Source organism: Macaca nemestrina, chromosome 2, assembly GCF_043159975.1.
Source record: "Macaca nemestrina isolate mMacNem1 chromosome 2, mMacNem.hap1, whole genome shotgun sequence".
Classification (NCBI taxonomy): Eukaryota; Metazoa; Chordata; class Mammalia; order Primates; family Cercopithecidae; genus Macaca; species Macaca nemestrina.
This window is the reverse complement of record NC_092126.1, coordinates 12,432,999-12,454,496: the sequence shown is the minus strand read 5'-3', so window position 1 is coordinate 12,454,496 and position 21,498 is coordinate 12,432,999. Positions and strand designations below refer to the sequence as shown.

Here is a 21,498-nt window from a genome sequence, read left to right as displayed (position 1 = left end):
CCCCACAGAGGGACAGAGAGGAGCAGGACTGGGCAGAGAGGGAAGGTGGGCTGCAGTTCAGGCCAGAGGATGAGGACAGCCTCTGCTGATCCTGCAGAAAGCTCTGCCACTAGAATGACCTTCAGAAAGTCCCACAAAGGGTTGAGATCTCAGGGCTTCCAGTCCCCTCTTGATCAGTTACTGAATTATTGGATGTGGATTATTCTAGGAAAGAGTGTGCATGAGGTAGTGCAGCTCTCTGCAGAAGAGACAGTTCTACAAGAGGGAACAAGAACTTGAAGGGAGAATTGTGTCCACCAAGTGAAATCTACCAGAAGGGTAAAAAAAATTAACAAAGATTGCATATTCTCACTTATGTGTGGGAGCTAAAAATTTTGATCACATGGAGATAGAGAGTAAAAAGGTAGATAATAGAGACTGGGAAGGGTGAGTGGGATGGGGGAGAAAGGATGAAGAGAAGTAAATCAAAGGGTAGAAACATACAGCAAGATAGAAGGAGTAGATTCAATGTTTGATAACAGAGTAGGGTGACTATACTTAACAGAAAGATATTGTACTCAGGCAATGGACACCCTAAATACTCTGACTCTATCACTATGCATTGTATACATGTAACAGCTTTTCTCATGTACCCTATAAATTTGTACAAATAAAAAAAAATAACAACAGAAACTTCATGATGCCCCAGAGCAAATGTATCTAAATGGTCACCCCAGAATTGAATTAAAATTGTGTATATCTGCTAGGGAGAAAAGGCTTCACTCGATGTGGGTCAGTTTTTTCAAAAAAAGCTGTGATCTATAAGGTTTTTAAACCCCTCACATTCTCCCTGGAAATAATAAGCAATCACCTACAAATCAGAGTTTCTCCCACCTGGACAGAAGCCCAGTTTGGGAGCATAGTTCTTGCATCTGACAATGATTTAATTCCCAGACAAATTTTTATACTTTGAACTTTTTATCATGGAAATTTTTTAAATGTGCACAAAATGGAGATAATTGTGTAACAAACCCCCATGTATGCATCATGGAACGTCAGCATTTTGCCTTTCTTGTTCCAGAGAAATTTTTAATAGCACAAAGCACAGCCTCCCGTGTTGATGGGAGACAGATCTGGAGGGATGTGTCCTCGGAGCGGGGTGAGATTTCACAATGTTTGAAGTTAGGAACATCTCTTAATAGCACTGACGTGAGTGCAGTTGAAGCTGTCAGAGCCACGGTTCTGGGAAGTGGCATGCTCACCCCCACAGTCCTCCGGAGTAATGCTGGGCCATATACTCGCATTTCCACCGTCCCAGCTTGCCTGCTGGGCCGTGAGAACTGGATTTGGACCTGGAATGTGTGCTGATGCCTGAGGCTATCTTAATGCTTCATGGCACTCAAGAAGGCCATACTCGGCGTCTCAAAAAAGGTGCAGGGCATTTAACATATTTGTTTTAGTTTTGTAATTATGCTGTGTAACCTAGGATCCTCTTGGAAATTGTTGCACATAAAAGTGAACTGTCCAGTCGTCCATGTTCTTGGCAAATTTTCAGCCCACTATAAAACGAAAATCAAAATTACTGTTTAAGAAAGGAGTATCTTCAAAAAATCTTGCAGACAGTATCTAAAGCAGTGTTTGAAATCTAATAGAACCCTGTGACTTGAACATCTAAACTATTTTTTAAAGTTTGATTTTGTTTTTAATTGACGCATACATATTTATGGGGTATAATGTGGTATTCGACACATGTATTGTGTGATGATCAAATCAGAGTAATTAGCATATCCTTCACCTCAAATATTTGTCATTTCTTTGTGGTGAGAAGATTAAAAATCCTCTCTTCTCGCTATTTGGAAATATGCAATACAATATTGTTAACTATAGTTATCCTATAGAGCAACTTCTAGAACAGAACTTTTTCCTCCTGAGTGTAACTTTGTACCTGTTGACCAGACTCTCTCCATCATCCCTCCCACGATCCCTGGACTCTGGTAACTGCTTCTACCATTTCTGATTCCCTGCAACTTCAAGGCCCCAGGTGGCTCTGCCTGAGCGTTCACGATGACGTTCCATTCCTGTTCAGCTATGCCTCTATCCTCAGTGGAAAGAGCCCCGGCGTTCCTAGGAGTGAGTCAGCAGTCCGCTTTCCCCCTTCAAATTGAGCAGGAATTTGTTGGTGGTTTGGCTCCGGAGCAGGTGGCGGCGGGGGCTGTGGCGGTTGCGTTTCCTCTTTGAGGTGGGGGCTCAGCTGTTTCCTTGGTCACGCGCCCCGGGTAAGTGCCTGGAGGAGGCAGAAGGCCAAGAATACAGCTGAGACTTGGGCTGCCGCCAACTCCCAGCAGCTGCTGCTCTGTTCTCTGAGCTGGAACCAACTCCAGGCTGCTATGTGGCCTGATCTGGCATTCAGGGAGGGGCTTCAGAGGAGTGTCACTTGCATACTCTGAGTGACTTAGCCCACCTGCTATTTTGTGTGTGTGTTAACCTAATTCAAGTGAGACTCCTCCAACATTCAAATTACATGAAAAATTTTAGGTCACTGAAAGAAACAAACTTCGCTCCTTTGGAGGCCAATGAATTTGCAGATCTTAAAGGAATGATTTTAAAAGTTAAAGCTGAGTGGACCACCCTAACTCAGAATACATAAGTTTAACATAAGTGTGCCTTGGTTTATATTTATGTCTGTCTACATATGCACAAAAGCAACTTGGAAAGAATACAGGACTAGAAGAACCGAGTGCTAGGTTTTATGTGGCCTTTATGTAGATAAGTATAAAGGACAACACCATTGCCCTTGGCCTAAGCCTTTTTTTTTTTTTTAAATAAGATAACAAGATCATAAACAGCCTAAGCTTTTTTTAATATGATAACAAGATCATAAAACTTTCATGAAATTATAAGAGCTTGTTTTTGAAGTAAAAATTTAAAGTAAGTGGAAAGTTCTGAGCAAAGTGCTATACATGGACACTCTAAAAATATCTGCAGAATCAAAATGTGTACTTAGATAACACACACAGACAGCCATGTATCTAGTTCTACATTGCAGTAGGTAATAGGTCTTTGCAAATGACTTTACCACTGAGTTGTTTTGTATAGTGTAAACATTCATTAGGAGGCAAGAGGTTATATCAAACATTCAGGATTTAGTCATTTCCTGTATTTGAGAAATAAGAAAAGAATTCACTGGGTAAATATTGCATTCGTTCATGAAACCATCCTCGTTTTCAAAAGCACTGCTGCAGATGAAGAGCTACTTAATGAACCCTATCCCATTTTTTAAAGAGTTAATACAACTTTCCCCTGGAGTCTCCTAGAGGGCAGGGCTGTACTCTAGTCATCGTTGTAATGCTTGTTCTTATCAAGGTATTTAGTTAGTGTATGCACAATATGTGGAAGGCAGTAAAATGTATCCTGCTCATTAATGGTTTTCTAAAGGAAACATGATAGGATGTGTGTGTTGTTGTGGTTTCTAAAACACCCAGATCATTGCTCACTGTATGATGGCTCAACTGGTCTGTGCCCGTCTCCTCAGAACCTCAACTCCAACCTTGCGGTTCAAACAATAGTGGTTGAAGTAGGAGCTGATTAAAAGTGGCAAACCTACTTGGGGGATACTCAGTCAAGGAGATTAATAAATAGTATATGCTGAGACTGCTACCAATGAATATCTATGTTGTCACTTATATACCCTTCCCTGAATCTAAACCGACCAAGCAGAAGGGAATTTAATTTCTTTAAATGGAGTTATAGGGTATTCCCACAAACTGTTATTTTTTTCTGATTTTTTTTTTTTTTTTTTTTACTGGTTTCTTGTAGAAGGAAGCAGGCTTAGAACAAAATATTCCAGTCAGTGGCTCCACACAAAAATATCCCTGAATTCCTAAGAAATTTTAGCCCAAGTTATGTTGCAAAATTATTCTTGACTTTGTTTATAAGGATTTCGAGTTGTTTTGACTTTGATATTTATTCCAAGTACAAAGCATATTTTATGATAATTTAAATGTTTATTTAATAAATCTTGACATTCTTTGGTGTTATTCAACTAGTTTTAAAATTTTTATTAAATTATTTGGTTGTGTGTAGGTGTAGGGTTTTTATTTTAGTTTGTCTTTGACATTAATTTCAAACATGCCTTTTTATAGACTAAATTCCTTTTATTGCACATTTTATTAAATGTACTTCTTCTTAATTTTAGCTTTATTAACAATTTTTCCCTTGTCTTTACTCTTCTATTTTTTGATTAAATGGGTAATTATATTTCAACCACAAACATGCTTTACAGTGTGATAACACTGCAAACAGGCATCCAAATTAATTCATTATTTTCTGTGTCTTCTCAGTCTTTATGTTTACTTTTCTGAATATAAAAGTAAACAGGTTTTTTTGAGATTTGGAAAGGTTAGAATAAACACGCAGCCTCAACTAACCTCTGTGGTTCTATCCGCCTGAATTACCACTGGCATCACTATGGCATGCCTTTAGTATTTATTGCCGGGCATGTAGTTAACTATTATCCTCACTCATTTCGAAAGCCTGTGGATAAAATTGAAGTCCCAGAACCAATCTGTCAGAATTTAGGCTCTGCCTCACCCCTAGAGTGAAATATTTGATATGCTTAATGTATCTATGACTCAGCCTCCTCCACTCTAAAATGTGACTCTTTAAGGGCTAGTCCTATTATCCTATATTCTTTAATCAAAATACTGTCAGGCACACAATGAGTCTCCAATAAGTATATTAAAATTGTTTTAAATTGATACTATTTATATTAACATTTAACTTAATTTTTATTCAAAATCTCAAGCTGTGTCATAGTAAAACTAGTTTTATTTAGCAATGTGATTTGTGGCAGTGATAATGATAATGGGGAACTAATTTAAGAATGAAACCACAGTCATTTTGCATTGTGATTAGGTGTTATAATCTCATGACTAGCTAAATTTATGTTTTAATTCTTTAAATAAGTAATTCATCAAGTTATTATTGAATTTCAAGCATTCTACTAGATGTTTTAGTACAATATTCCTCATTTTAAAATAACTTAGGTGAGAGAGGGATAAGTCACTTACAGATTCTTCTCAAAGAAGCAGCAATCTTTTTGTACTGACCCTTGGAAGTTGGACTCTATTTGTAGCTCTGATCACTTCTTACTATATTTGAGAGAGATGCTAGATTAAAAGAAGAGAAAAAGATATATAAGAGTCCTTCTAGTTAATTAAAAGGAAATGTAATCTAGTCTTAAATTGGATCGTAATGCATGACAAGTTAATTTATAATGAAATTTTGCAATGGTATTGATGCAGTATCACTCCAAAATACTGCACTTTGGAAATCAGGAAGTCTTGAAGATCACCTGCAGTACTTTTTTTCTCGAAGAAGAAGAAGAAGAAGAAGAAGAAGAAGAAGAAGAAGAAGAAGAAGAAGAAGAAGAAGAAGAAGAAGAAGAAGAAAAAGAAACTCATAAAGTAAGTGAGAACACAAATTTCCCTCTCAGGAAATTTGTCCTGAGACAATGTCCCTCCCTCAGAAATTTCTTGCTACTATTTATTGTAAAGTATCATCTCTGACTTTGTTCTTCTCCATTTTGGGAAAATAGTAGTCCTAAATATAAAAGTGTAAATTTTTGGAAGTATATATTTTTTAGTAAATTTAAAAAAATGGAAACCTAAAAAAACAGAGCATTTTTAGTACTTAGATGGGCAGCATTTCTTTTCAGTTGTGCAGCATCACCTTAAGTGTGGCATCTTGGGGAGCCTAGTGGATTGCCAGTAGAGCAAATAGTCAATGTGTTCCACTGGCTGGCATGCTATCTTCTCCTTGCTCCTGCTGGAGTCTCTGAAGTGTAGAGTAATCATGGCCTGATCTGGAATTGGCATCTGTGGGTATGCCCAAGCCCCATATGAGTGGTCAGGCCACAGAGTTGCCAGCAGAGAGCTAGTGCTCCCAGAACTGAAAACAGTCTACCAGGATATAAGGATGGTTTGGAACCACACAGGATTTTAGATACCTGGGATCTGCCATTTTTACATTTGCAAATTGACAAATTACACAAGAATCAAATTACACAAATTATATATGCACACACATAAACATTTAAAATTAGGATACTAATAATGCCTGTGAGACTGACTAAAAGTAATCATTTATGTAAATATGCTTAGACTTCTTTGGTACTTGGAGATTCAAGTTACTTCTCTTGTCATCAGGCAGATATGTTTTGAGATGCAACAGGATCTCATTGAGTTCTTTACTTTCTTTATATCTCTTTGTCCACTGAAAATATGTAATTTTTGAGGTGTAAAACACATCTTTCTATTTATCAGACTTTATCAAATACAGGGAAATGCTATTCTTAATATAATACTTACATACAATTATGAACAGTCCTCTCTGCTAGGTGCTTGCAATAAAGAATAAATGACCCATTTTGTTTTCACAGTTTTATATTTATTTGTGAAAATTAAATTTTGCTGCAATGTTCATCATATTAATACATTCCTCCAAATATTTCATATTCCACTTTCATATATTTGCAGGAGAGTTTTTGACAGTTGGGCCGGCCTTCCTTCCTTCCTTCCTTCCTTCCTTCCTTCCTTCCTTCCTTCCTTCCTAATTATCATTATGAGTAAAGAAAGGTAATAATTTCTCCCAGTGCATAAGATTTTTCCCAAATTTTAGGCCTTAGACTTTATTAAGGAGACCGTTCGACAAAAAAAAGATTCCACTTCTGGCAGTACCTTGCTATATGTTACAAATGCAACTACTGGCTTCTCCTTTCTTACCTATGTTTAAAATCTTGAAGGTTTCACAAATAAACCCACAGCTCAGAAGCTGAGTATTTCATATTACATGAGATAGACAGACAGTTCATTTCTGTGATATGTCAAATCATAATTTTGATTGTTTGCTGGAAAATTTTACCCTGGCAATTCCACATCCGTAGTTTGGATGTGCACTCTTGTAAACATTCAAAACCACACTTTGTTATGTCTCCATTCTTTTGTGTAATGCCAGATTTTCAGCCTCCCTTTCAGGAATCAGATTGTTCCATTTGTCATAGGAATGCCACATCCCACTTTTTTTTCAAGTGCAAGGTTAAACATTAGAGACACCCAAGAGGGTGGGTTGACTTCACGTCTTCCTTTCTGAAATGTCATTTTGCACCATGTGCACCAACAGTTTTCTTCTACTGAAGTGTCTGTAAAGTACACTTTAAGACTATTTTGTGTGCCCATAACAACCATGTACAAAACTAATTACCCCTTGTAGGCACTTAGCTTAGGCATTGTAGAATCCATGAATAAAATCCCCAAATCTTCAACTTCATCATCAGGAGACCCCAGGGAGTTTCTGAGCACAATTTAACCCTTTTTCTTCATGAGTTCAGATTGACTGTGTCCCTCCCAAATATCAATAGTTTCTGCCAGTTCCTTCATTTGGTATGGTTTAAGAATCTGCTTTTTCCTCTTTCTTTAGTAACAGGTAATGATAGCAGGTTCTAATAATTCACAGAGATTATATCAGCATTTATTTTTTATAAGATCATTGAAAAGTATTAAATATTTTGAAATATGAAGATTACAAAAAGCAAACACCCCATTTCTTTGACTCTGGCTTGCTAGGATTGAAGGGTCTTATTGTCAGGTTTGTGCAGGGAATGCCCAAGTAGGAGAGTCCATCATGCAGAAGATGTTCACCTGAAAATGGTTTTAGTCTTAAATGTAACTGACTCTTTCACTTCTCCTTCAAAGAAGAATGTTTTGTTTAAAAAGAAAAAAAAAAAGGAACATCAGATAAAGTCAGGCTTACAGCAGGCAGGGGTTACGGGGAGGTTGACATCATCGGGCCATGCCAGCCTTTTCAGGTAGAGCATGTTCATGTGATCGTATTCTCACATTCAATGATGATAGGCAGGCCAACCTCGAACTGCAGCCCTTCTCTTACAAATGACCAACCACATGGTCTCTTTCGGTTATTGTCAAACAGGGCATCTGGAGTCCAATCAGCATTGCCACAGATGGCCCCAGAGCCTGAGTGCTGCCTGTGCCTGACACAAACAAACACACACCAATTCAGATGGTTTAAGTGGGAACGTACCTTCTGGCTAAGCCGTGGACACACTGAAAAAAAAAAAAACCCGCAGATTCTGCTGCATCAATGTGTTGTGAGGTTCCTGAAAATGTTTTCCTCCCAGGAATGTATTCATTTATCCTTTCAGCAAGCTGGTATCAATAGTGCTCCTGCTCTGCACTAAACAACAGTTGGAAGACACGCTGGCCTGAGGGCAGTCTCTGTCCAAGGAACTTAGAGTCTATGGCCAGCATTCTTCATCTGGAACATTTATTCAAAATGCTAGTGTTTAAAGCATGGCCCCAAACACAAGTCACACCCTTGATGGCTTAGAAATAAAGGCTTTGAGACACTCTTTTGCATATTTATTTTCATATACCGTACATTTGTTGTACCAGAGTCTCTGTAAGTCCTCTCTCCGAAGGCACATAGCTCCTTTCACGCTCCTGGCTGCTTTCCTTGTCTCCTAGGGAAAGAGACATCAGATGAAACACTTCTGCAACACGTTCTTCAGCACTTGAGGTCCTGAATATGGACCCTTTTTCTGCACTACATTCACACCCATTCTCAGGTAGTTTGGTTGTTAATCTCTTGCATTTTCCATTTAAACACACCAAAAGATATTTAACCGTGGTGAGGAAAAATTCCAACACAATGTGGCTACCAAAATAAATGCCAATGTCAAATGAATTATTTTATATTTCAAGTTCACCTATTTTCAGAAAGTCTGGGGAGAGTCAGAATTATTTCTTGAACACTTACATTTTTTCTAGCAAATACGTTGATCTCAACACGGCACTTTTTTGTTTTCATGACTGTTTTCAGTGGTGTTAGTATGTAATGTTATGTAACACTATATTAGGAAGTGTAGAGAAAGGAATAAACAAAACAGGGAGAGAAAACAAAAGACCCCAGCATTTAAGAAGAGGCAGAGCAGGCACATGGGATAAGAATAGATTATCTTCCACTTTGTAATAGGAACACCATTGCACCTGTGTAGCACTTCTTCTTAAGGGGAGAAATGACACTTCGATGAGGAACCTGTTAGAGTAAGCACTCAGAGGAAACCTCATGCAACACTGAAAGAAGTCAAGTGTGAAAGAAAGAAAAGACATTGCTTTCATCTAGCTTTTTTGTCACCTAGCAATATAAGTGAGGCCTAGATGTTTGGTCAGTTTAATCATGATAAATCATTCAACTAATGATGCCATCATTTTCTCAGAAGAATTCAGAAAGCACCAAGAGCCTGAAGAAACTCATCCGCATGTGCATCATCAGTTCAAAGTTTCAACACTCTCCTTTTATCTTTAATGAGAATATCTTTTCGTTTGTCTCTATTTTTCCTTACTTACATTCTTTAGTTTCCTTAAGATAGATTTTCAAAATTAGCTTTCAAGAAGACATTGAGAAACCCCTAAGTTTAATGTCAGCAGTGGAATATGTGTTTATTATATGCTTCAGTCCTCTGGGTTGCTTTGCTCTCAAATCCCTTTGTCTGCTGACTTCTATAATTAATTTCATAGCTGCTTCCCAGCAAGCGCCATCTCTTTCCTTTCCCCGGTATCCTATCCAGAAGGCCACAAAATATTGTGCACAGTAGGAGATCAGTAAATATGCCTAGCTCTCTTTGAATGGATTGGCCCACTATCCCAGAGCTTAGCCAGACCAAAACCTTCATGAGATCCAAACATCCAGAAACATGTCCTGGTTTTACTTTCAGGTACCTTCTAGTGACTGTTGGTTTAGTTTAAGAAAAAACGTTATTGCCACATTAGTTTTCATAGGTCTTTGCATGATTAGATATCTTGGCCGTCCGGTGGAGGATGCACAGCAAAGTCACATAGCCATTACTAATTAGAATCCAGGTAGGGCTTTAAGCCTCTTTTCATTCGCTGAGTCAACAAATCCTACTATGTGCCAGGCACTATTCTTAGTATTGGGGTTAATATTGAGGTACACAAAATAGGCAAAACCCCCATGATTGTGGAGTTTACATAATAGTGGGAAGAGAATCTTTTTACTACTTGGTTCAAATTTTGAGCTTTGTTAAGGAATGATTCATCTGCTTTTTCTAAGACCTGGGGAATCCAGTGATTGAACAAGCCATCAGCCAGCCAACTTAACACTAAAGAGATAGGACAGGCAGAGAGCTTGCTGTCTTCCCTGCTGTAGGCCAGCAATGAATAAATGTATTTGATGTGAGGATAAGATGTAATAATCTGTGTAGAAAACTCAGTCAAAAATTACTCCTGTAGTACTCAGTAAAAGGCAGTTGTAATAATATATGTAATCATCTGTGTAGAATTATTAATAGATGTAATACTGTATGTAGAAAACTCAGTCAAAAAATACCCGTGTAGTACTCAATAAAATGTAGTTGTTTCATTGGTGTGGTGGTTGAATCTTGTAGAAAGAGAATGCTATTAAGAGGTTAACACAAAACTATAGCTCAGAGCTGCCCTACATAACTGGAAACTCCCTTTGTTCCTGTGTCTTCTGAAATTCCACAAGCTATACTTAGGATGGCAGCATACATCCGTTTCTGCTAATCTCTCTCTGCCCTCTCTCCCTCCCTTTTGGAAGTGGAGTACACCTCCTGTGGCCATAGCTTCTGGGATCATAGATCCTTTATGCTCACATTTTGGCTTTTAATTTTGGGGACCTTCCCCCTTTCATTGTTTTGCGCCCTTAGAAAATCCTTTCATTCATTTTGCTGTTAGGGAGGGAGCTGAGGTCATAGATGGGCAATTTAAACTTCTATGTTGATTCTTTTTTAAAAAGCTTGGGAGTGATGATTTTGGTAATAATAAATCTGAAAAGGTAATATTAAGGCATGAAATAGTCATTTATGGTACCAAATACAAAGTATTGACATAAAACAAAGATGTCATAGCAATGGAAACATCTTATTTTCCCTAATGTACATATAGGAGTAAACATGACTTTTATGGACATTTCAAACATCAGACAAAATAACAACTTAGCAATTTTTATTTGCTTTTATTCATTTTACCTAAATGTCTCTTCCTTTTTACTTTCTTTGAGAAAGGTTTTAATAACTCAAACACTTAGCTCCCATTTTGGCACCTCTTACTGCATCACATTTGTTATTTCATTGTTTTTGAAATGACAGATGCTTCTTTCACATCTTGTAGGAATGAAGAAGAAAAGAGTTCATGTCAGATATAATGATTACTATTAAAATTAGTATTTCTCCCCACTTATTAAAAATGCCTTTTTTCTTTGTGTTGAATTTTATATTTTTGAATCCTTTAAGCCAGAATTGAAGATATGCACTTTATGAAAAATTATTGTTTCATTAGAGAGTGTCTCCAATAGAAATAACTGAAAATAAATAATGAATTGTTTTCTTGACATCCAGATAAAGAAGAAACTTTTAAATATTTTATTAAATTGAATTGAACTGAAAGTAGAATGCAGAATTTCCAGTACCAGTTAGATTAATAATGCCCAAACAAGAGTATCATCATTTCAGAGGATCATTTCCACTTCTCATCCCTGAAATAGTACTGCTTGATATAGGAGATCACAGAACAGTGATACCGAGAGAAATATCTAGGGTAAGTGTGTAACTCACTGAAATTCCTGGAAGATCTGACTACTTAAGAACATTTTTGCCTTAGCAAAGTTATATGGTATCATTATCCACAAGATCCCAACAGAACTATTTACGTACCTGGGAAATTTGTTTCAGTTACACCAGGAATGATGAGGCTATTGCTCAAGTCTGAGATCCTGGCTTGTTGCTTAAAGATTAAGGAGACAGTCTTTTTGAAATGTTACCCATGTTTCAGCACCAGTATGGATTATAATTAGTTGTTCCACATTAAAAAATGATCATTCCTACCTACAAAACCTGGGTACACTTTATCTGGGAATAATGCAGGCGTGTAATTTTCTGTGTGGCTTTTGGAAAGTTGGGCACTATGAATTGTAGGTGTGGAAGGAGGAAATTGGGCATTCTGATAGCCATGAAAAATGGGCCTTAAGGATTTTCAAAAAGAGAAACTGAGCATAAGATTTAGAAACCCAAATGTGTCCATGTGATTTGGGGGATAAATCCAAGAAAGAGACACACATACCATCATCAGTTGATATGCTCAGGTCATTTCTGTGCAGTATTTGCAGGCTTGTTCACAAGGAGAAAAGATAGTGGTCCAGTGAAAAACAATGTGTGGGTCTCTCTTGCGACGTATTGGGAATTAATTGCATAGATTAGGTAAACTTGCCCTTTATTTCTAATAGAACCATCACTAGAGGAACACAGGTTATTGAAAAGAGCTCTGACATCCAGTCAAAATGACTATGTTTCCTGAACCAACTCTGCTTGTAGATAAGTCTGGTTCTAGATCTTGTCCGAGTCATTGAATTTAATGTCAGTTAGACTAATTTCAAGCTTCTTTGCAGCTCTGTGGTTTTCTGGGTATTTGCACTTTTTTTTTTTTTTAAGTTTGCATCATGCTGGAGGTTGATGACACCACCTTGCATATGGATAAATTATGCCAGACTCTTAATAGAATGATGTTGGAAATGTAAGGTGGCGATTTGCCTGTATGGGTTATGGAAGTTTAGGCCATTTAAAAATCTTTGGACTGGTCTCAATGGTCACACACTCAAACTAAAACTAACCTTGATGCTGTCAGATTCTTGGCTTATTTTCTAACACGGAAGCAGAGCCGTTGGCTTCATTCTCTGTGACATTGATTTTGGTCAAAAATCCCTTCTTATCTGTAGCAAAAATATGCACAAACTGGGCCAGTCTTGTGACAAGGCTGCCCATCAGCTATTGCATTCCATCCAGCTCTCTCATTCAGATTATTGACATCCTGATGTTTGTATTGTACCAGGACCATATCCAGGGTAAGCTTTGGGAAAAAAAAATATAGAGTTTTTTTTTCAGTGAAGTATGATGTCTGTTACCCTTTGTTGGCGAAAGCACATTGGCTGTACATGCATTGATTCTGGTGGAGGTGCAGGTGTTCTCTGAACATTGTATTTTTTCTATCTAACCTTTTTATTCTTGCTGAGTCCACATTGGATACATAAATAGCAATGTATGTCACCAGGTACTGCTAAGATGATGATGATGATGATGATGATGATGATGATGATGATGATAGCATTTAGTAGGTACCGGTGTGAGTCAAGTACTGACCATGGAATGTTACATCCAAAGAACTAGTCTGTATACATATGTGTCATCAATTCATCAATATGTCAGAGGAAATTTTGTAAAGCAGAATTCCAATTTCCCATCTTATAGTATCATTTTCTGCCTTTGATCTGTATGTGTGTATATTAATTTGCTTATTTTTAAATTTATATTCAGGAAGAAAAAAATATTTTTAAATGTGAGATTGTGTTAGTTCACCTGAATAACATGTCACAGTGTAGAACATTCTTGCTCACAGTAGAAGATTAGTAAAGACTTGTTATACAAATAAAGAAATAAAACACTGGCACAAGGCCTTTCTTCAGATGTTTTTATTGACAACAGACCTTCCTTAGTTTTAATGGCGTTCATGATCATTATGGCGTTCATGATATGGTGCTACTCCTGTGCAGAGCTTTGGCATCAGTTCCTTCCACTTTTGGCATTCTGCTAAATGTTGATCTTGGTTATGTTTGATCCAGGTTACCACAGTTAAAAAAGGAAATGTGAGATCCTATATATAACCTTCTACATGTTTATAAAGTGTCAGGCTCTTAGGTTAAAGCTTAAGCAAGGATATTCCTTAAAACATTTATATTCCCCAAAATCTTAACCATTTTTTCTTAAATGTCCCCCTCTGTTCTTCCAATAAAATAGTTTTCTGGCAATTTTGGCATTTTCATGATGGCTCAAGAACCTTACAGAATTCCTGCACATGAGGTTGACCATAAAGAGTTTAATTAAAGGGTAAAGCTCCTGGTTGAGTGTTTCTTATACACTGCTGAACGATTACATTTTGGGAGGGTAATTAGTGTGAAAATTTCTCATTGATATTTTTGGTCACCTTGGGAAAATTTCAGACTTGCTAAAGATATTAGTATGTATGTTCTATTCATGGCATTGTTGTTCTTATTTTTGAAATGATTACATCCCAATTACTTTTTTTCTTGCTTTAAACTTAATTTTAAAGGTTCAAAATCTTTCTTAAACTTTAACAGAATAGTTGTTTTGAGAATGGGTTATATGCTTGGCTTATATAGTATTGCAATATTTATATGTCTTATGTGACAATTTGATAAATCAATAACCACCCCAATATACAAGTGGCTTTCATTTACAGAACCATGCCCAGCTTAAAAAGAAGCAGCAGGCCGGGCGCGGTGGCTCAAGCCTGTAATCCCAGCACTTTGGGAGGCCGAGACGGGCAGATCGCAAGGTCAGGAGATCGAGATCATCCTGGCTAACCCGGTGAAACCCCGTCTCTACTAAAAAATACAAAAACCTAGCCGGGTGTGGTGGCGGGTGCCTGTAGTCCCAGCTACTCAGGAAGCTGAGGCAGGAGAATGGCGTGAACCCAGGAGGCGGAGCTTGGAGTGAGCTGAGATCTGGCCACTGCACTCCAGCCTGGGCGACAGAGCAAGACTCCGTCTCAAAAAAAAAAAAAAAAAAAAAGCAGCAGCAGTGCATATTGGCAAAACATTTCAATTTCAATAAGTAAATCTTGACTGTGTTGTTTCATCATAAAGTACCCATGCTAATTTGGGTTAATATTAGTCTTTCTCTTGTTAATTTTTTAGCATAAGTATTGTGAAGAAAGTGACTAATACAGTGACACTCCCAACTTATTGATAAAAATTTAACTTTAATTTCCCTTTCATTGGTGAACTAAATTATTGCTGAAATTTGAATCAAATCTGACCTTTCTTTCCCAATTGGCAGCACAGTGATTCATACACACACAACACACACACACACACACACACACACACACACACACACACACAGAGCACATATCTCTTTTGACAGTGATGATAAAAGACAGCATATTTGGTGCTTTCATTTTGCCTTTCTTCTCTCTTCCTTTCTTGCTCAAATCCACAATCCAAATCATTACAGTGTTCAACTCTAAAGTAAACTAAAGAAATAAGAAACAGTATGAATATAAAGCGAGATAGCAATTATTTTACTTACTATCTTCATGGTAAATAGTTTACAGCATTGTTGATTAATTTTCTGTAGCTTAATTTGCAAACTATTGACAGCATTTACTAAATGCTACCCACAAAATTATGTTTAAAATAGTATTTCCACTAAAAAAAAAGCTACAGTAACTTTTATTTTGTGCATTTGTATATAGTCTCGTCTTTCTCCTTCCATCCTTCAAACTGTGACAGTTGAAATTTGGCCAGAGTATTTATTAGCTAAATGTTGAAGAAAAGATATTTGTTAAAAATAGTTTGGATTATTTGCAGAAATGAAAGAAATTGAAACAGATCAAGATTAAATGGCAGTGGAAGAGTCCGGTTAGTTTGGTGAACAGAAAGCTGAAGTAGGGTTGATTTCCTGGCACTGCTTTCTCAGCAAAGAGAACAATTTTAATCAGTTACAAAAATATTTGTGATCCATATGTTCCTCTCTGCTCATTCCCATATGCCCATATTCTCTTTTATCTTGGTAGATGATGACTTTATGATTCAGGCATGCAAGAATAATACCTCACTGACTTTAGAGCTTGGTGCTATTTCAAAACGTGTCCTGGTAATTACGCACACACATACATCCAGGCTGTCCCCGCTTTGAGTTAGTTATGTGAATATCAGTTTGTTCTTTCTCTCTTCCTGGAAAGAATTATATCTTGCATCCTCCTACTGAGGCTGGAATAATGCATCTAAGACTTAGTTTTGGAAATTACATTGCTGTTCACCTGCTGAGTGAACTGTACAAATATGAGGGTCTTAAAGAGAAATCAAAAGAGTTGCCGTGATCCTTGGGAACTTCATTCAACTTGGGAAAAGTAAAACAGAATCCAGAATGCATTTCATAACCATCACTGACGCTTATGCTAAGACATATTAGATAACAGGCTTCTTAGTTAAATAGATTCTAATTTTTAAAACATGATGATTTCTATTTAATATTATTAGTTATAGTAGCTGTGGTGAAACTGATCAAAATTGAAAAAATAAAATTACTATTGATTAGCAATCCAGTTTTGTCGTAAATGCATGTCTAGCTCTCAAAAGCCATATAATTTCCAAAAATGAAAGAAACATAGTTTAAAGTCTGATCATCCATCTTCATAAAACATGAATAAATCCAGAAACTATTGACTGTACAAGTGATTGAATTTTCAACAGTTGTTTTCCCTTTGCACAACAAATGGCTTTGTAACCCAATATGTTATTAATATAGCCACAGTAAAATCCTGTAAGGAACCAGCTGTGCTCATTTAAACTTGGGAGAAGAGGGTAGCAAGGAGGAGGGAGAGGTTTCTAACCTTCAAACTAAATAACTGGGATGCATTTAGTGTTTTCATAGACAGGCATATGTTGGAAGAGGTGTGCATGCTGTTGGATTTAGCCGTCGTGCACCAGAGTAGAGTTATAGGGAAAAGGAAGAGATGCAGCTTGATTTGGGCAAATATTATTAGGAGCCCGTCTCTGTGTTTGCATTCAAGCTGTCTTTGCCGCTGCTCCTGTAGGAGTTGTGAGAAAGAGAAAGTGCACATTATAGCATGGATTGTTTTCAACAGGCTTGAAGTTTGCAAATCTGTTGAATCCCTCTGTCAGTGTTTCTTCGCTGTCAAACAGAATGCCCAGCTGGCAGTGGCAATCCCGATGGGGAGGGAGGGCTGTGGATAGATTGTGTTCACCCTGCAACAAGAATATTAGGCATTCTTCTTCCCAAACTATAAGTGGAGAGAAAAGAGCTTTCTCAGCCATGCCATTATAAAAGTTTTCTTTTCTTTTTTTTTTTTTAACTTTCATAGAGAATGTTTCATTTAATCAAAACCTTTCAGTGCACTTTATTCAGGTAACTTTCGTAAAGAGAGAAACTACAGCATTAAAATATATAATATAATCTATAATTAAGATAAAGGCTTTGGTTAGAAAAAGGAGGCAAAACTTTTGCTCATAGGTGATCCTGATTCTCATTGGGGCAAACACACAAGCTTGTTGTTTTTTTTTTTTATTTTTTTTTTTAATACAAAGTGCGAGATTTCACTAAAAAAGGTTAAAATTGAAGTGAGTAATCTTCGGTGCATAATGCAATTGTTAATTTTAGCTCCTTGCGTGGGTGCCGTTCTGACTTGAACAGCCGGCTGTAGCCTTCATTAGAGAAGAAGCAGGCAGTTTGAGACAGGTGGAGCTGGATCAAGCTGTGAACGTGATTTGCTGGAAGCTGGTCATTAGTGTTAGAAACACCGTCTTATTTATTTCATCCTTCACCCTACCATGATTATTGCAATTATTATTATTTACTTTTCATCTTTTTTCAGGTTGACGATGTGTCACACTGTGTAAGGGAATCGCATGGAGATGGGCATTCCGAACTGTTAATGGGGACATGGGACTCCAGTTGTCTCTGATCACTTGTGTGGATTTTCCTGGCGTAGAACGACAGAAGCCGCTAGTAAGTCGCCAAGACCTACAGCAGGAATTCTGCACGAAAGGTAAAGGTCTTGTTGTCTGGCTGTCATCTCATCTGTATTTTAGATTTATTATTATATAAATGTGCCTGCTTGTATCCAGCAGTTCACTGAATGTGACCATGACAGGATCTGTATCAGAGACTCATTTGGCTTGTAGTTTGGAGAATTAGAGCTCAATTTGTTCACTCCATTTTAAATCTGGTCATGGTCTGCTTTTTACTTAAATGCTCTGAAAAATGAGTTAGGACAACAGAAGTCCCCTACCCAATGCACTGAGAAACAAGCTGTTTGCCAGTGGAAAATGGAACTTTTTATTTCATTAACCACACATACTGAGCGTCACTGAAATATGAGAAATCCGTCAGAATGCACTGGATGAAATATCCTAAAACCTCCCAAAACCTGAATGCATTGCTTACTAGTCACTTTACAGACTCAAGCTACCATCCTGTCGGAAAACTTCCTTTTACATTCCCACAATCCTTTGCCGAATAAGCCTGTATATTTTAAAGATATCATTAGATACCATCTGTTTTGTCATGGTAGATTTTAGCGAAATTTCTGTGGTTTAGATTTTTCTCACGCTTCCTATTTTTAGTTGGAAATAAAGTTACTGAATTAGTAAATGGTAATTGAACACTCTCAAAGAAACATATTAAAACTCTTATTTGTCCAATAATAATTACCATTGTAATGACTGGGAATGGGACAGTCATTGCTTGGGAATTTTTTGTTAAAGAACTAACTTTCTAAGCTACAGCGCCTCTCTCTCCTCCTTCTTCTTTCTCTTTTCTTTCTTCTTCTCTCTTTCCTCCTCCTCCTTCCTCCTCCTCCTCCCTCCTTCTCTTTCTTCTTTTTTTTTTCTTTCTATTTTTCTCACAGCTTAAAAAAAGTGAGGAGGAAGTAAATGCTAAATTATTCATGAGCCTCATTTGACAGCACATCAGAAGGGGAAGTGTCAGGGGTTTTATAAAGGTAGGGAGAAAAAAAATAATAACAGATTTTAACTCTGAAAAGCCATTTCCAGTGTCTGTAGTCTATTGTGAGCATGGAGAAGTAGAGTTTAGTTGGGATAGCTTCATTAGAGCTGCCTGCCAAAGACTCCCTTCCACAGGATCTTGTCGCACCAGCAACTGACAGGAGCTTGGGAGAGGGCTTACGTTTTTAATAACGTAGCTGTCAGTTCGAAACCTGGAAATGTTGACCCTGAAAGGTTTATTGCCAAAATTAGATACCATATTTATGCTGAATTGTTACCTTTTCAATAGATTTTTTGCCCTTGCAGACTACCGTATTCCTTATATCTAGGGAAGCATGTCTATGTTTGGAACCTGCAAATAATTTTTCAGTCATCTTAGAGATGCTGCAGAACATCAGTACCACATCTTGAGTCAGAAGTCGAGGGTCATTTATTCAAAAGTTGGAGAAATATCCTCTTTTGTTGCTTCTACTCTAGTGGAGAATCGGGCACTGGTAGTTGTGTGGGAGTTAGGTGTCTCTAAGATTTGTTGACCCATTTTGATGGCAAGGTGTATTCACAAGTGTGTGGAAAGGGGGTGTGGATGGGACAACTGTATCTGCCTCTTGTGCATGCCTTGGGTACTTGATTTCACCTTATTTTTTCCCCCTTTTGTATAAAATTCTCAAAATTGCTCATTTGGATTTGAATATGAAAGGAGAAATGAAATATCTAAAGAATGATAGTAAGTACCTTACACTGACTTTATTTTCTGATATCTTAACCTTCTAGGGCATAAAATCTTGTTATTTTAATTTGCACCTGGGAGAATGTCTGAGCAAGGAGACCTGAATCAGGCGATAGCAGAGGAAGGAGGGACTGAGCAGGAGACGGCTACTCCAGAGAACGGCATTGTTAAATCAGAAAGTCTGGATGAAGAGGAGAAACTGGAACTTCAGGTGAGTGAGCATGAAGAGACCCTGACTCTCATACAACTGTGTGCAGATCCCTTCTTTTATTTTCAGAATACTTTAAAGATTTATTTTTTAAAGAGTTTCACTAGTTGTATCATTAGGAAATGCTCGTCTCCTACTTTCTTTATTTTTGTCACTTTTTGTCCTAACCCAACCATGCTCTAAAATGTGTTTTGTGGGGAAAAAGTCATAGGAAAGTATTTATTTTCTGAATTTGCACACAGCATCCCCTTACCCATTTCCAGAACACCTCAAGGTGTACATGGAGGGCTTCTCCCAAAGCAGCTTTAGACTAGCTGAGTTTTAAAAATGAATTTGCTATTCTGTGGAAAGATGAAGACTCAATTTATGGTAAACTAAGAAAAATCAAAGGCAGGTGTTCCTTTGACTTTCATGGGCATGCTAAGGCTCAAATCTTATTAGCAACCAAGCTAAACCCTAGAATTCCCAGCCAAAGAGAGAATACTAGAAGGAGGAAGAAAGACTGGGAGTGATTAAAGGAAATGAAAAAGTGTTGTGAAACACATCATGGTTTACAAGGGAAAGAGATTTGGTAGAAGGAAAGCAAACTGCACTTACAAAAAGCTTGTAAGTACTGATTTTCTTTTAACTAAACTACAGAAGTGTTAACTCTTTATATACCAACAGTTAACAAAGGCAGATAACTGCATGATGGTCAAAAGACTTCAAAGCTGGCTTTTCCTTTTCCCCTTTCCAATAGTTGCTATAAAGAGAAAAGAGCTAAAAGTTAGTCAAAAGATTTTTAAAGCTAGGGAAGGAGGAGTCCTCCCTAATGTTTGTGATGTTCTGTTGCTATTATTATTGACTTCTCTACTGTAGCCAGTAGTGACATTTTTCTCTCTTTCTTTCTCTCTCTCTTGGTTGTTGGTTTACTGTTTGTTTTTGTTTGTTTTATTTTATTTTGTTTTATTTTCTTTCCAACATACAGAGGCGGCTGGAGGCTCAGAATCAAGAAAGAAGAAAATCCAAGGTAGGCTTCTTAATATTCTAAGTAGACCTGATATCATGGGTATAAATTGCATATTTTGTATCAGAGTTAAAAGATTTGCCAGCAGTTCGGATGATTGTGTCCAGATATTGTGGGGGATCCTGGTTGTACTGGTGCTGGCTGTTTCTGATGGGATTGTGTTTATGCATGTCTTACTTTCTGGCACTGTATATTTTAATTAGAGGATGTAGTGTTCAAATACCTGTAAATGTATGTATTTGATCCTGTTTTCGCACGTAGAGATTTGACAGTACTTTACAAAACAAACGACCACTTGTTTTGTTTTTATTTTAAATAAAATTTAGAGTAGATGTTTTATTCTCACTCCTTGATTTCTGCCTTGAAGTAAACAGATACTGCTGTTTAGTACATACTCTTCATCCTTTTAACTATCTTCTCAGTCAAATCTCCTGCAAACTTAGTTTTAGTAGAAATTAATTTTGTCATTTTTTCCTCCTGATATTTTCAGGAAATGGCAGCAATTCATTCTTCATATGTTCCCAATGTGACGCACACAATTTACTAAAAGTATTTTTTTAATTTATCTGTTCACATTCCTCTTTACTTCCATCCCCATCAATATAGAGGTACGATGCTTAGAGCCAGTGTACACAGTACTGATCAGGAGACTTGAAGTTTGGTTTTAAAAATCTCATTTGGGGAAGTCATGTAAATGTGGAGATGATTTGGCAGTATGAGAATGTTTCCTGTTTGTTTCCTTTATTTTCCTTTCCTTCCCTTTTCTTTCCCCCCTCCTAGTCAGGAGCAGGAAAAGGTAAACTGACTCGCAGTCTTGCTGTCTGTGAGGAATCTTCTGCCAGACCAGGAGGTGAAAGTCTTCAGGATCAGGTATATCCCCTTGTCATTATCATTAATTGCATGAACGGGATCCACCTTTGTGTG

General features: G+C 37.3%; 1 protein-coding gene and 1 long non-coding RNA gene across 51 annotated transcripts in view; one reads left to right on the top strand and one right to left on the bottom strand.

Moving 5' to 3' along the window:
* The window catches only part of LOC105470906 (cAMP regulated phosphoprotein 21), a 156,754-nt gene that overhangs the window by 24,585 nt on the left and 110,671 nt on the right, over positions 1–21,498 (top strand). For 31 of the 50 annotated variants that reach the window (XR_980857.2, XR_980856.2, XM_071090707.1 and 28 more), the window contains exons 2-5: positions 17,502–17,675; positions 19,405–19,571; positions 20,536–20,577; positions 21,355–21,444. Coding sequence is in view for 48 of the 50 variants with exons in the window: in XM_071090707.1 (XP_070946808.1) it covers positions 19,443–19,571; positions 20,536–20,577; positions 21,355–21,444 (261 nt within the window). In the remaining 2 variants the exon portion in view is untranslated. Of the gene's footprint in view, positions 1–5,355; positions 5,445–17,301; positions 17,417–17,501; positions 17,676–17,735; positions 18,630–18,649; positions 18,868–19,404; positions 19,572–20,535; positions 20,578–21,354; positions 21,445–21,498 lie in introns of those variants that run through there. The other 19 variants (XM_071090703.1, XM_071090694.1, XM_071090692.1 and 16 more) reach the window with 10 other exon arrangements.
* On the bottom strand, positions 1,048–2,309 carry LOC139361836 (uncharacterized). The gene is made up of 2 exons (XR_011619555.1): positions 1,925–2,309; positions 1,048–1,538 (listed from the first exon to the last, which is right to left on the bottom strand). It is a non-coding gene; the product is annotated as an uncharacterized lncRNA (long non-coding RNA).